The following is a 16,531-nucleotide window of genomic DNA, read 5'->3' as shown; positions in this document are numbered from 1 at the left end:
TTTAAATATTTTTTTATTTTTAAAATTATTGACAAAATATTTTTTTATTTTTAATTAAAATAAATTTCATTAATAATTTTTTTTAAATATAAGTTTTTTTTAGTATATTTGTTTCATTTTATACATGTAAGTACTTTTTTGTTCAAAAAATGCTTAGGGACTTAATCGTTCAAAATATGAAAGTTCATTAACTTTTTTCAGGCTTTTTCCATTGTTTGATCATATTAATCAATTTTATAGGTTATAAAGATGTGTCTAATAGATTTTAGAAAGTTCAAAGATTATTTAACAGGTTTTGAAATGTCCAATGACTTATTGTTCCAAAAAATTATCCAATAACTTAATCATTTCAAACACTAAATTTTATTGGATTTTTTTAGACTTTTCCCTTATTCTTATAATTTTGTTACATATAAAATATGTTTTTAACAAACTTTTAAATAAATAATTTTTCAATGTGGTTACCCTCATTTTTAACCGGTCTCTGCATAATTTTTTGACCGGACCCGACAACCGAGCCAAAAGACCGATTCTTTAGTGGTTTTTTAAGGGTATGTTTGATACACTAGACAAGACATGACAAAATGGAATAAGGATTCTTGTTTCATGTTTGTCAGAACTTTTATATGGAACAGATAAGAACTAAGTGGAACAGGCATTGAAAAAAGATTTATATTTTACAAATATGACCTCAAAATAAAACTTAATTCTCTTCTTAAATATCAAATAGGTCTTTTTTTTGCATTTGATTCATTCTTTAAATTTTATTTATTGTAATTTATGCTTTTTAAATTTCGATTTTACTATACTCAAAATATTATTTTTATTCGGTTTCTATATTTTTATTAAATTTATGTCATTTATTGTATATTAATAATAAAAAATAATGTAGAAAATGGATAAAAATAAAAATTGAGAGCTACATAAACTTTTTCTTTTGGTATCATTTTATTTGTTTTAGCGAAAGCTTTATAATGTTATATTTTGTTATAAAAATAATTATTTTATTATAATTTAGGGGTTGTTTGAAATTGTTTATTTAAAACAATTTATGTTTTTTTCGTAAAAGTGTTTATTAACTTATGTGGTATTAAATCGGAGTTAAATAAAACAAGGTTAAAATTATAAACTGATAATAAACAGTTTTTCATAAGTCAGAAATAATTAACTTATTAAAAACAGCTTATTACCGGTCTGACATCGATATAAACAGTTTTTTTCTTATCCAAACACTATAAAACAGTTTATCACCGATACCAAACTGAAATAAATTATAAAGGAGTTTTTATAACCAATCTCAAACACCCTTATTACATCCTGAGCGATTAAAGCTGGACATAAATCAAAGTGGATTCTAAGGAATCTTTTGGTAAAAACAATAACAAGTTTCCTTTGTATTTTTTTCACCGCTGCAACCGAATCTTCGAGTTCAAGAAGAAAAATGGAGAAATCTATGGGAGGAGATTCGCGTAGCAACAAAGCAGCTGTTCAAGCAACAAACGACGATGCTTCCGCCAGTAAATTGTACGTAACCCTCGTATTATTTCCCCTAAATTTTATGGCTTTTCATTTTATGGGTTTTCGAAGTAAACCTTGCGTAATTAGGATGTTGAGTCTGATTTTGAATTAGGGTTTATCGCATGTTCGTACACTGGGCATTGATTGAAATGATAATTGCTGTTAAATGTTGAAATAGTGCAAACTGAACCCTAAATTCAAACAATCGTAAAACTTAAATAATCGTGGGCAAAATGTAAAACATAATACAATGGAAGTGTAAGACTATTAGTTAAATGATTGATTTACTTTTTTCATTTGTTGCAAATGAATATCATTGTTAGGAATAAGCAAAAAAGAAGACACAGGTAACAATGAGGGATTTTAGCCAATTTATGAAACTGTAATGTAAAAAATTAGGATTATATACGACATCTTTTTGTCCCAAGTTCTCATTCTTGCAAGTGTTTGCTTAATGCATTTCTGCAAGAATAGTGGCTTGCTAACCACAAGGGTAGTGTGGTGCTTGATTGGCTTGAGCTTGGGCTCCAAAGGTCAAAAGTGTCTGGAGGTCCCAGGTTCGAATTCAAGGAGGAATAAAAATCCCTTGTGGCCACGAAGGTTCAAATGCGGTGACTCCGGGCTACCCACAAAGCAGGTGGTCGCCCTAGGGTTAGTCGGCTCGGCATAGTGGGTTGGATATCGAGGTTAATCCAAAAAAAAGAAGAAAAGAATAGTGGATTGCTTTTAACAAAATTACAAGTCTGGCTATTAAAGAAATTCTAAGCTCATCGTTAAAACAGCTAGAATTTTTTGGATTAAAAATTGATGCTATTAACATTTTGGGGTCTTAGCTTGGATTTGATGACAACTTTCTTGAAGCATGAAGACTACAGTAAGTCGATGCCACTAGGCGAGGAAAGAGAGTTACCATTAATCTCAACTTTTTCAGCTTGCATGAAGAGATGTTGATTATATTGAATTTATGCATTCAAATTTTTTGACTTGATTTATCTTTGGTGTCGACTCGATAATTACCATATCTCTTCCTATGATTGTCATTGGCATTTTATGATCCAAACCCGTTTAGAAAACAAGCATCATTAGTGATTAACATTTGGTAATGCATCCATTTTATAAATTTTTTTGACAACAATATTAATTTTTTCTATGTATGGCTGAAAGGTCTTGTGTCAAGAAAGGATACATCAAAGATGACTACGTACATTTATTTGTAAGGAGGCCTGTGAGGAGATCTCCAATAATAAATCGTGGTATGTTTTATTTGCTACCAGAAACTAGAGGTTCTATAACTTGTTTTTGATTTAGTTCTTGTTTGTTACACCTATGTTTGACTTCTTAAGGTTACTTTGCTCGTTGGGCTACTTTCCGGAAGCTTCTCTTTCAATTTCTGAATAGTGAGCCAAAATCAAATGAAGGTCATGTAAAGAAGCAAATTTTGTCTCTGGGAGCTGGGTTTGATACAACATACTTTCAGTTGCAGGTGTGTCATTTCTTGCGATTTGAGATATCTATTTTATTTCTTCATGTTCAAAAAGGTAAGATTGCTTAGGGGCTGTTTACTAAATTTTTTATTAAGTCCTGTATGGATAAATTTGTCTGTCCGGATAAATTTGTCTGTCTGGATAAATGAGTGTTGTTGTTTACTTTTTTTATCTGAACCAACAGTCTGAATAACATAAATGACCGATTTACCCTCCAATATTAATTATTTGAACATCAAAACAAAAAATCATAAAGAGGTTGACGATGGGGCGTCTCATTTGAGAAGGAGGCGATGCTTTAAATAAGGGGTAGGGGTGTTATTTTTGTAGCTGAATGGGGACAACACACTATTTCTAGCTGTGCGAATAAGTCAGATAGACCAATAAGTCTAATTAAGCCGCAAGTAAACAGCCCCTTAGAGCCAAATGCCAATACATGTGTTTTTTGTTTTTGTTTTATTTTATTCATGTCTAGATGAAAAGGTGGATTTATCTGCACATGAACTCTGATATGGACATATGGGGCTTATGGTTGGATCGAGATGATTTAAAATGCCTACCCGTAGTTGTACTTGTATCTTCACTTGCTTCATTTATAATGCTAATGCATGTCTCTCGAACCTTTGTCTACATATATAGTTACCTCTTTCCTGCAGTTACGTAAGTACCCTTCTAATTTCCTTGTTAGTGTGCTGAAACCTGAAAAGGCTTCTGAAACACAGTTGCGAGACCTATTACTTATTAGATCCTCTGGGGCAAATCTGTTATGATATCTTTTTCTTTTAATAAATAACTGATTCCTTTACGTGATACACCTTGGATACAACATTGTAATTGTTTTTACTCTCCAAAGCGACTTTCAGGAGTTCATTGAATCCCTTGCTATTCTGTTTGGTTTTGGGCAACAACTTCATAATGTACTTACAAAATGTATTTGCTTGGTCCTTGTATTACTGAGTTAATATTTTCTCGCTTTATTATTAAACATACTTATTTGGCCATTTTACCTTATGCTTCGGCTACTTATCGTCCACTAGTTCTTTGAAATTTACATTTTCTAAGGGACAAAAGCGGTCGGAATGTGAAGTACAGTCAATAAATTAATGGGTTTGTAGTGCAGTGGTCGGAATTTCTTTTACTTGGTATTAGAGGAATCTAATGACTTTTTATTTTTATTTTTTCTTTCAAAAATACTCCTTCAGCTGCGTTCTTTCACTATAGCTAGTCCTTCGCTTTCCTTGAAAGGAATTTTCTTTTCCTATTCTCTGTTGTCTTGTTTTAGTTATTAGTGATGTTTAATATTTGAACTTAGTTGTCCAACCCCTTGATATAAAAACGTTGGAAGAATAAGGGTAGCCAGGATGACTTTGACTTTGTAACATCTGTGCTTATATAATGGAAAAACTTGGTAACGGGACTAGGGGATATCTAAGATTTTGGTTGTGCTTTAAATTCAGAAAGAGATCTGTAAGCATTGATCAATCACTCTAATGCTTTGATTATTTAAGAGTGCTTGTTAATCTCCAAAAAGAAAGCAATGAGTTCTTTATCTACTTAGACGACCCATAAAAAGTTTGGGGTAACAGGTTTCTTGTTATTGTAATGCTTATTGCTCAATGTTGGAATCTGACAGAAATTGGATGCAAAGGATTGGATGTCAGCTTTCTTCGTATACTTTATATGGGCTTAAAATGTTATTATTTTAAATCAAAACATCATTGAAAAAATATGAAGTCTAATGAATGGTTTGTAGGTTATCCTGATGAAGTCTCAAATCACTTGCACAATCTCAGATGGGCAATAAGCATAATCTATTTAAGGGTATAGAGTAATAGACGATTATTGTTTGGTATAACCATCACTATTATGCCATCAGAATACTTTGATTTTCACTTGGTAAAACTATCCAATTTGCACATTTGTCGATTTGCATTCTTGCTATTTCTATTGTCCATGCAAAGAACAAGCATTACTTACAATTTCATTGATGGCCCAAATGCAGTAAACTACGCATGCAATCAGACACTAAGGTTCCATCCATTAATACCATTTCTCCTATATTTCCGGATCCTATTTTCAGTCCTCCTCATGCCAAGTAAATGAGACCTACAATCAAATCTTCATTTCTTCTCACATCATATGAATGGGAACACAAAAATAAGTTTGATGTTCTTCCACAGGGTGGCCACTACAGAATGTGCTTTTTTGGTTTGAAGTATGCTTAAACAGTTCTGTTATTATTCTTATATACTTAAATTTAAATCATTGGCAGGATGAAGGGAAGGCACCACATTTGTACGTTGAATTGGATTTCAAGGAGGTGAGAAATTGAGAAACTATTTGTTCCATTTTAGGTGCTAGCTTATATGTGACGTAATGTGCAGAAATGGGAGCAGGTTTGAAAAAGCATCTTAGAGTGTCTAGGGTTGGGCCAGGAGGGTTTCTTAACACCTTCTTTTTTCTTCTCATCAGTGTTATTTCACAAAGACTTTAAATCTTGGATGGAAATTTCTTTTACCTATTTCTCTAGGTAATCTAGAGATTGTTGGTATGGTGGGATTTTATTGATTATCTATAAATGAGACTCAAATGTTTTGCAAGTCGGCAAATAAGACTTGAGCTAGCTAGAACTGCTAGACCGGTTGCGTTCTAGGCTAGCTTCATGACATCTTAGCTGCATAGCAATGTTGGGGGTACTCTTTCTGCCCCCCCCCCCCCCATAACCCTTGTATATCTTTTTCATATAAGGATTAACATTATAACTTGTAATGCAATTAGGTGACTTGTAAGAAGGCGACCATTATTGACACTTCTGCCCAGTTAAGGGTAAAAATTAGTGAATCTGCATCAATCTGCCGAGGTAATCTTCCCTTCATGATGAGGCTACATGTAACTCTTTTTTATTGCTCTTCAATTTACCAACGTCTTCATAGAATAAATTTTGAAAATGATAAGAAGATACTTAGATAGTCTACCATAGCCTATAGCTTGCTTTTTCATGTCAATGATCAAGTCCAGGAATGCTTCCACAATTTGGGGGATCAGAGATCAGTTCTCTCAGGTACAGTTCAATCTGGTCATTTAACATTTCCATCTTTATGGTCCCATCAATATGGCGTGTGAGGATCCATTACTTGATGTGAAGAGAAATGAAGATGGGACCCAAAAATTGGAGAATTAAGAAAATGATATAACCAGATAGAAGCGTAGGGGTCGTTTACCAACAAAATTGGGTAATGGGTCAGCAGTAATCACTGACCGAGTAAAACTCCCTCCCTTAGCCTACCAGGTCAACATCATGGACTGGTAAGAGGGGCTTGGTAAGCAGGTAGTAAACAACCTCTCGTAGTCTTTAGATATTATGCATCTCGAACTTGAGGTCTAGTTTCAATGAGTTTCTAGAGGCTCAAAAGTGTATTCTGTAAGCCTAAATGATGCTCCTTGTGGAAGTCTCTAAGACATCTAGGGACTTGATGCATAAAGATTCGTTTAGGAAAATGTATGTTTGACAAGCTATAAACTTTGATGGGTTGTGTTCAAGGTCTAGAATCTTGACATATTTTATATTCTTCATAATAGAGGGAACTAAGTCCTAAAATATAATTTAGAGCTCTTAATTTGACATGTTAATTCAAACAAACTAAGAGGCTTTTAATTTGATGTGTAAATATTGTGCACAAAAGCTCGAGAAACACTTGTTCTGCCTAAATTATCCAAAATTTTAATGTCATTAAGTTGGGATCTGCAATTCTGCAGAGAAAGGAGAAGTAATCAGTGATCATTACAAACTTCTTCCCATCGATTTGAGGGACATACAAAGCTTGAATGACCTTATATTAGCTCATATGGATCCAAGGTATGCGCATCTGTTGGTTTCTCATGCTTGAAATTATAGTTATCTTAATTTAGAAAGTTGAAGTTACTAATTTTTGGATATTAGGTGGTAGATGTTTACTTCTGCTTATCCAACTTTCTATTACCATGCTAGAACGGGCAGCACGCCTTTCACAATTTTAATTCACAGCGTCTGGTAGTCACAATAATATGCATCATATGTTTTGTCCTTGTGGTTTGGTGAAAACTTTGGATTTGGTCCCTGGCCCTAATGGTCGTTGACTGAATCCATTAAGTACACTCTTCCTGACATACACCTCACGTGAGGGCAATTTGATCACTTTTATCATTATTTATAATGTACAAGTTTTGGACTGCATATGTTGAAGTGTTTGATGGATTTAGGGTTTAAAAAAGCTAAAATAATTACCCCCTCCCCTCCCCCCTTCCTTCTTCATGTTTTTAAGTGTTTAATGCATTCCAAACTTGTACATCAAAGAAATTAAAAAAGAAATAGGTAAAATGACCAAATTGCCCTCACATGCTTAGCACGTATGGTCACTTAACGGGCCCCTCTAACGGCCGTTAGGTTCAGGGACAAAATCAGAAGCAAAATCAAAAAATGCAGGGAAGACTCCATAATTCTTAAACCATAGGGACGAAATCCAAACTTTTCACCAAACCACAGGGCCGAAAAATGTAATTAACTCTAACCTTAATAAGCTTGTTTATGCATAGTTTTGCCATAAATCTAACCATAGGTTTAAGGCTATAAGATTTATGTTTACCTATACCACTACGCTTGGAAATTTGCCTTTTTTGAGCAGGCATTACATCGTACTCCCTCTATCACATAAAAATTGCAACAATTTCTAATATCGGATGTTGTACATGAATTTGAGCATTCTCTTTTGTTGAATTTTTAAGCTGAAGTTACCTATTTGCCCTTCATTTTATAAAAGGCATATGTATAGTCTACAAGATCCTTTTGTCTTTAATTTCCCAATTACTTGGGAAGGGAGTATTATGTTTTGTCATTTTTATTTCACATGTTCTTAAGAATGATGCTTGCAGGAATCAATTAAGCTGCTTCTTACTAATGTTACCATCAGCTTGCCAACATTTATAATTGCAGAATGTGTGTTAATATACTTGGATCCTGACCCAAGCCGTGCTATTGTTGAATGGGCTTCTAGAGCATTTTCTACATCAATATTTTTCTTATATGAGCAGGTACTTGTGTTTTTTAATCATTATACTCCCTCCATCCCATGAAAATGCATCTTTTCTCTCTACACGTTCTTCAAAATAGTTCAACTACCCTTTAATCAATATAAAGAAATCTTGCAAACAAAATCAATAGCATCAATAATTTGTGATGATGGCTATGGAGAAACAAGTAAATTTAGCTTTAAATCTCATAAAAAAGGAGAAAAAGCAATTTTCATGGGATGCCCTAGAGTTGTTGTGATTACTATGAAACAATGTGAATTGTATAGTCTTCCACTTCTGTTGAAAAACAGTTTCCTTTATATTCTGTTTACTCCTTTATCTTGTGGGATGCCAATGATGCTAGAATACTATACTAATCCTATTTTCTTAGATAATATATTTGCTTTCAATATGTCATCATATTCTATTTTCTTGCAACACCAGATTCTTCCGTATGATGCGTTTGGGCAGCAAATGATCAGAAACTTGGAGGTAATATGGGTTCTATTACTTTTCCTCTTAAAATTGGCTCTAAAAATGCTCATAGAAATTGCAAGTTTTAACTGGACACATGGTTCATTAGAGCAAGTGCTCAACTATTGATTAAATGTCTAATTACCCTTCAGCAATGAGAAAATAGGGGAAATCTTGTTGACCAAAATCAATAACATCAATATTTTTAATGATGACTATGGACAAACAGGTATTATTAGCTTGAAAGTTTCAAAAAAGGAAACACTGCAATTAAATATTTGATATTCCAAAATGGTAATTGTTGCAGTCTTTATGGGTCAGGAGAGTATGTGTTCCCCCTTTAAAGCAAATGGATGTGATATGTCAAAGAGGTCATCAATATGGGATCTTTAATATTTTAAAAGAAAGCTGTTTAACTACGTTAAACTTGTAACAATCACAGCACTTACAAAAAAGTTGGTGTTGAACGTAAACAACAATTAACTTCTGGGAAGACCTTGATGTCAATTTGTATATGTTTTTTTTTCTTAGAGTCGAGGCTGTGGACTATTAGGCATTTATGCTACACCAACACTACATGCAAAGGAAAAACTTTTCCTTGACCAGGGTTGGCAGGTATGGTTTCGATATAGGATCTCACCATTTATTTCATGATACCAAGAGGGAAGAACCAATTTGGCCAAGCTTGCTTCTGCTTGGGCCGTTTTGATGTGGCATTAGCGGCACCAGAAGGGCCAATCCTCCATGGAGTATGCAACTAAAAACAAAAATATGTCTCTTCTACTTTTATTGCTCTCTTGTATCTTAAATCATAGTTATGATGAGTTTCAGAGAGCTGTTGCGTGGGATATGCTGAAGATATATACTAGCTTCATTGAATCTCAAGAACGACAAAGGTATTTGGTTTCTGGATCTTTTTTATTTTATTAAAAAAGGTAAATGAATTGTAAATCCTGGTGTAGCTCATGCTGGGCTATCTCTCCCTAAAATAGAAATCGGTAGTCTAAATGTACATCTGCATGATCTATGGAATCAAAGGAAGCAATGTCTTGGCTTGAGACGGAACTTTCTCGTCTCGTAGACACATGCGAGAGTTGTGAAACTGTTTATTGTGAAACTGTTATGTCCTCTCCTGTCTGGACACGAAACGCACCCTTAGGATATGATTGAATAGTTGCCTTAGGGGCTGAACCAACACAAATTGGTTAAGCGCGAACCGGCAAGAGTGGGCACTGACCGAGAAAGGGCCATTACTAATTGTTGATCGCCTCTTACTAGGTAAGAGGACGCTTACCCTGGTAAGAGGTGAGGTTGTTTATCATACACTCTGACCGACAAATAACTTTGACCAAGATGCTGACCCGGTGAGGAATGAAAGGCTCTTTTTACCCGGTTAGCACTTACCCAACTTGTGTTTGTAAGCGGCACCTAAGAGTCCCTTCCTTAGCTTACCAGGTCAACATCTTGGGCCAGTACAGAGGAGAGTGGTAGGCAACTAGGCATCAACATCTCTGACCAGGTAAGCGCCTCTTACCTGGTAAGAGGCAGTAAGCTGGTAGTAAGGAGCCCTTGATAATCTTCACATAGTCCAAGTAGATGTGTCACAGATCAGAAAAGGGTATTTTATAGTGTCAGGTTCAGCTTGTAGGAAGAAGAAATAGGATAAAGACGATGCCTCCTCCCCTTGGGCTTATCAGTCCGGCCACACCCGCATCCAATTCACATCTGGTGCAAATTCAGCATTATAAATCAAATATTGGTGCTTCATATGTGTGGTCGCTTTGGATCATGGGATGAATAATGCTTGTGAAAGTGCACATATCTTTATTAATCTGTAATATCTTGCTCTCAAATCTAGTTGTTCGGAAATGGAACATCTTTCAGAAGCTTTTGGTTATTTCGTTTCACTCTTTCTTTATATTGCTCATAAAATGTTATGTTTGTTTTATCAGGATTGAACGATTGGAGTTGTTTGACGAGTTTGAAGAATGGTACATGATGCAGGCAAGTTCTTTATATTTTCCGCTGCTAAATATAGGATAAAAGGCAATTATCTTCTGTATTCTCTTCTTTGATCATTGGAAAACAGAGTCTGTGTTTAAAGGTGAATGCCAAACTAACTACAAACAAATTTGATTTTGATTTTGATTTAATTCCATTTGAAGAAGAAATCAACAGCTACATTTAAAAAAATTATTAATCAGAAAAGAAATTAGGTGCATAACTTGTACAATGCTTAAGATGATAAGAAATTTAGAGAGGATTTGACTTTCAGAAGTCAAATTCGTACTTGAAATGTGTATTGGGTCAAAACTACCGTACATTTTTCTATGATTGATGCAACCAATATAGTATTAGCTCCAACCGATGAATATTGAAACATTTCATTTTTTTACCATTAACGTTATAAGCGTATATATATATATATATACACACATATATATAGAGAGAGAGAGGTGGCTATATTTACAAATCCAACCATTAGTGCAAACCATACAAACCAATTATATGAGATATGTATAGAAATTATTTATTATCTGCATATTTATGGAAGATTATCAGAGTTCATTTATTATTGTCAATGCACTCTCTCTCTCTAAACGTTAAACTATATATCCATTGTCCTCAAATAGTGATTACGTCTGTATATATATATATAGAGAGAGAGAGAGAGAAAGCATTGACAATAATAAATTAACTCTGATAATCTTCTATAAATATGTGGATAATAAATAATTTCTATAAATATCTCGTATAATTGGTTTGTATGGTTTGCACTAATGGTTGGGTTTGTAAATGAAGCCACCTCTCTCTCTCTCTCTCTATATATATATATATATATATATACACACACACACAAACATATATCCATTTGTCACCATTTGAGGACAATGGACAGATAGTTTAACGTTTACATTGAACATCTACCTTTTTCACAAGCCGGGGTTCTCTTTGAAAACAGTTCTCCTGTCTCTCGAGACAAAGTTAAGATCTGCATACATTCTAGCCTCCGGACCCTACCTTTGGGTGGATATCCTGGCTTTGGTTTGGTTTGGTTTATTGAAATACGTGTCTTGTTAAACGTTGCAATTTTAACAAGATGAGGGTAAAAGAACTTGTAGTTTTATCTGACATCAATAATACTGATTGTCGTCTCCGAATTTGGTTTTCAGGAACACTACTGTGTCACTTATGCTATCAACGATGCCATGGTATGTTTTGCATATACTCACACTTATACTCTATCTCTTAAATTGAGCTTGCATTTGAACCATAAACCATAACACCGAATGATTGATACCCTAAAAGAGCATGAACCCATCAAGATTCAGTTCGGTTTTGGAAATTTTTGTTTCAGGGCATGTTCGAGGATTTTGGTTTCCCTAAAGACCAGCCTGTGACTGTTGCATCTACAACAGCATCTCCATGAGCTTTGCATCTGCTCATATTTGTAATAAGATTGGGTAACTAGTTACTTATATATATATATATATATATATATATATGTCATGTGAGTGGCACGTGATAACCAAGAACTACCAAAATTCCCAAATGGGTAAAAAGCTTGATACCAAAATCTTGTGTAATTCTGGATTATTTAGGGTTAAAAAAAAGATTCTTTTGTTATAGGTTTTGTCATAAAAGACATTGTGGGTCCCTTCCCTTGTAGTGTGTTGGGGTTTTTGTCTTGATAGGGAGTGAGTAGGAGTAGGACTTATCATGGTTGGTTTCAGTAAGTTGTTGGTCTTTTAAATTCTGGATTCATTTATTTTGTTTTTCAGACTTATTTTTTGTCTTTTTATACTTTTTGAGTCAGAGTCTGAAAAATTTATGTTGGTTTGCCTTGCAAGCAAGATTCAATCTCTTGATTAAAGTTGGAAGAATTGTGTTACTTTGGATCTAGTGTATGCTAGGGAATATCCTATAAAAAGGGTACGATGTCATCCTTTGGAACGCATATACAGTACTAGCGTCATGGCCATCTAAGCGAGCTAAACTGTGTATCTCTCGTTCATTTTTTTTTATTAACCTGGATATCCAATCTGCTATGCGAGCCGACTAATCTCAGGGCGACCACCTGCTTTGCAGATAGCCCGGAGTCACCGCATTTGAACCTCTGTGGCCACAAGGGGATTTTTATTTCTTCTTAGATTTGAACCTGGGACCTTCTGGTACTTTTGATCTTTGGAGCCAAGCTCAAACCAATCAGGCACCACTCTTGTGGTTCTCTCGTTCATTTTTATCTGTTAAGATAACTAAAACAAATTGAAGAGCTAAATATCAAGAAATAAACCAGTTTAGCATCAACGATTTCACCGATTGTCGTCTAAATTTCTTCTTTAAAGTTGGTTTTAAATTTGGTAAAATGGTTGAAATTTTGCTTCTTTTTTTTTTCTAGCAGGGCGTATTTGTTTTCAAGGATTAAAATAGAGGTTGTTTTATCTATACTATATTATAAAGCATTTGACAAAAACTCTTAAAAACCATCTTTTATACATGAAACACTACATATTGATGTATATTACTTAAAATTCAAGATTACAAATAAATTATGTATAAATACAATTTATTAAGTTTCATATTTGAATTCGTGTAACTAACTGTAGATAATATAATTAAAAATAGAATAAATTTTTTGTTTTAAATATATCTAAAATATAATTAGGATAATTATTGAGTTTAAACAGAAATTTAGTTATTATCTTTATAAAAATTATATTTTTAAACCAAAAACAAATTACTTTGTTATTAAACCTAAATTAAATTATAATACAAAATTTGAATTAAAGAAACTATTAAAAAAATGAGACTTTTGTATATATTTTTTAATTTTTATGATATCTTCAAATTTATATTTAAAAAAACATTATTGTTTGTTCACAACTACATAAATTCGTATTATAATATCAACAAAGACTAAAAAAATAAAACATTAAAATTAATATATATTTCGTTGCATTATACGAGTACCCTTCTAATTTATCATAGAATATAAAAACCCAAAATATCAATAGGGATTGTATTGTATTTGATTTAAATAAAAAGTAAGTGAAAAATAAATTACAAAAATAATTAAATTATTTTTTATTAAATAAATATTTTTATGATATTTCAGGACAATTTTATAAGCAAATTCTATGAAAAACCACCAATTTTTGTTGGATTTTAAATACACGATTGGAATAAAATTCAATTTCAAATCTCTTCAATTATTACCAGATCGTATGTTTGGTTTGTGGGATTTAATAGGTTTTGGAGGGATTTCAAACTAAATTTCATTTTAATTTTACGTTTGGTTGAAAGGAAAACCTGAATTAAAACCATTAAAATCCCACAAACATTGGATTTCGAGATCCCGTGAGATAGTTGTTATTTCATAGATTTTTTTTAAAATATGTTAAAACATTTTTTAATAGAAAATAATTTAATTATTTTTAGAATTTATTTTTTAAACATCTATAAATAATAAAATTCAATTTTTATTTTAAATCTTACGTACCAAAAAAAAATCTCCCTTGTGGCCACAGAGATTCAAATGCGGTGACTCCGACCTATCTGCAAAACAGGTGGTCGTTCTAGAATTAACGGGTTGGATATCCAAATTAATCAAAAAAAATCTAAATTCCTTCAATTTGTTCCAATACTTCCATATCGAGCTCCTTCCATGATTACAAATCTTTTAAAGACATTTCATCAAACCAAACGCGCCCAAAAGTCAAAATTTAACTTCTCGTCACAAACTGTCATTTTAAATTGTACTTTTACAATCTATATTTAAACTACGATTTAAAAACATTGACTTAAGAGCATCCATAATGGAGGTTTTTATAAGAACCTTCATTGTGAGACAGAAGTTATTGTCTAGTCATAGATTCTATTAGAATCCAGGTGCTTGAACAAGAACCCGTGTTCTTATATACAATTTTTTGTAATTTCTTATTTTTAATGTTTTTTAATAATTTTTTTTTCTTTTGATAAATTTATAAAACATAAAAGGTTGTTATCTGATTGGTTTGAGCTTCGTCTCCAAAGATCAAAAGTGTCTAGAGGTCTCAGGTTCAAATCCAAGAAGGAATAAAAATTTCTTTGTGCCCACGGAGGTTGACTCCGGGTTTCTTGAGATTAATCGGCTTGCATAACGGATTGGATATCCAGGTTAATAAAAAAAAGATTATGACAAAATTTAAATTATCGTTATAAAATAAATTTTTTTTAAGTTTGTTTTATTTTTTGCTTCTTGTAAATTTTTATACAAGTTTTTGTATTAATAAGTTTAATTTTTGATTATCTCATTACATTATTATCTTTAGATTATTTTTCAGATACTTTTAAACATATAATTAAAAACCAATTTATATTGCTATTTATTATTTAATGTTACATTCTCATCCCACCGGAGAATATAATCACATCCTCATCCCAGCGATTTTTAATCCTCGTCCTCAATATTGGTTTTATATACCAAACCAATTTGCTATTTATTATTTAATGTTACATTTTATAAAACTGAGGAGCTAATTGATAGTTGCTGAACGGTTTGATGCAGAATGGTTAGGTGATCAGAATGTTTAAGAGGCTTTGTATGATATTAGTGGAGCATGAAATTAAGTTGTTTGGTAGCCGTCTAAATGGCCGGACAAATTACCATTTTAAACTTATGTATGATATAGTTCCGAATGAACAGAAATCATGTATAATATATCAATAAACAGAAATCAAAAAAATCTTAAATCAGTGTTTGAAGGTCCAAATCAAGTTCTGTTTTGAAGGTTTCAGTAAACATCACTGTAATCGGTGTTTTGAAGGTTTCAGTAAACAAAAACAGAAATCGGTGTTTCAATAAACAAAAATTCGACAACAGAGAGCAGAAATCGACCATTGACAGATACAGAAATCGACCATTGACATCGATGATAAACAAAAGCACAGACACACAAACGAAAACAGAGAGGAGAGAGATACCTGAGAGCTCGACGGAGATTAGAGATCGACGATACCGTGGGAGGAGATCGGATAGCAATCCTGGGGGAGATCGGTATGGGAAGCTTTTTGGAGGCGATAGACTTGACGGAGACCAATATTGGAAGGATAAACGTGGAAAAAGTTGGTTTCTCAAACCATTTGGTAGTTGCTGAACGGTATGGTGCAAAAATGATTAGAAGGCTCTCATGATACAGTGCAAAATGAAATATAATTGTTTGGTAATTCATTATAACGAAATTAAGGCACTGAATTATTAAGAGAGACTCAAGATAGAAAATCATTAAGAGGCAAAATAAAAAAATTGTCAAACAAGATTGATCTCTTAACTATTTAGAAGTTACCTCTTAATGAAACTATTAAGAGGTAACAACTTCTTACCCGTGATAAGGAATCGTTCAGAGGATTTTGATACAATTAAGAGGCTACATTTTGTTTTACCAAACAACACTTGCATCTGAACGATTTAGAAGATACATATTAATGGCATCATCTCTTAATATATGTTACATTACACTTTTTTTAATTATAGTACAAAATTATATTTATGTTTTAATTGTCTTTTAATAGGTTAACAAAATATATAAATTAAAATTAACATAGAAAAGTGAAAGTTGATAAGTTATATATGAATTTTTTATAATCTTATAATATATATATATATATATATATATATATAGAGAGAGAGAGAGAGAGAGAGAAAGAGAGAGAGAGAGAGAGAGAGGGGATGAGTTATTATGCAACCCTTTACATTTGTACAATCAATACAACTTAATCTTAATCGTCTATTTAATTTGATAAATACGTGATTTCATAAAAGTTTTAATTCTTTTCTAATATAAAGTATTGATCATAATCAATTAACCTTAGTTATCTTTCATAAATATTCAAATCATAATAAATAAACTCTCATCATTTTTATAAATATTTCAATTGATTGGGTTGTATTGGTTGTACAAATTTGATGGGTTACATTTGAAACATTCTCTACACACACACATACACACACACACACACACACACACACA

The 16,531-nt window shown here is 32.6% G+C and overlaps 1 protein-coding gene across 3 annotated transcripts; it reads left to right on the top strand.

Moving 5' to 3' along the window:
- The first annotated feature begins 1,382 nt into the window (after window positions 1–1,382).
- On the top strand, window positions 1,383–12,323 carry LOC112499709 (leucine carboxyl methyltransferase 1 homolog). Of its 3 annotated transcripts, none has more exons than XM_025103040.1 (14): window positions 1,383–1,524; window positions 2,683–2,771; window positions 2,862–3,001; window positions 5,275–5,322; window positions 5,781–5,862; window positions 6,016–6,063; window positions 6,759–6,858; window positions 7,949–8,069; window positions 8,493–8,540; window positions 9,054–9,137; window positions 9,354–9,418; window positions 10,475–10,526; window positions 11,696–11,734; window positions 11,881–12,323. In XM_025103040.1, the coding sequence occupies exons 1-14, from the start codon at window positions 1,442–1,444 to the stop codon at window positions 11,950–11,952; spliced, it is 1,071 nt and encodes a 356-aa protein (XP_024958808.1). In that variant the 5' UTR covers window positions 1,383–1,441; the 3' UTR covers window positions 11,953–12,323. The 3 variants fall into 3 exon arrangements, with proteins under 3 accessions (XP_024958808.1, XP_024958807.1, XP_024958810.1); XM_025103039.1 differs by having other exon boundaries at window positions 5,983–6,063; XM_025103042.1 differs by lacking the exon at window positions 6,016–6,063 and having other exon boundaries at window positions 1,384–1,524.
- Window positions 12,324–16,531: the final 4,208 nt, after the last annotated feature.

This window comes from Cynara cardunculus (assembly GCF_001531365.2).
Source record: "Cynara cardunculus var. scolymus isolate 2C chromosome LG 16, CcrdV1, whole genome shotgun sequence".
In the NCBI taxonomy this organism is placed as follows: domain Eukaryota; kingdom Viridiplantae; phylum Streptophyta; class Magnoliopsida; order Asterales; family Asteraceae; genus Cynara; species Cynara cardunculus.
Note: the sequence above shows the minus strand (reverse complement) of the source record. Positions and strands in the feature narration are given on the sequence as shown.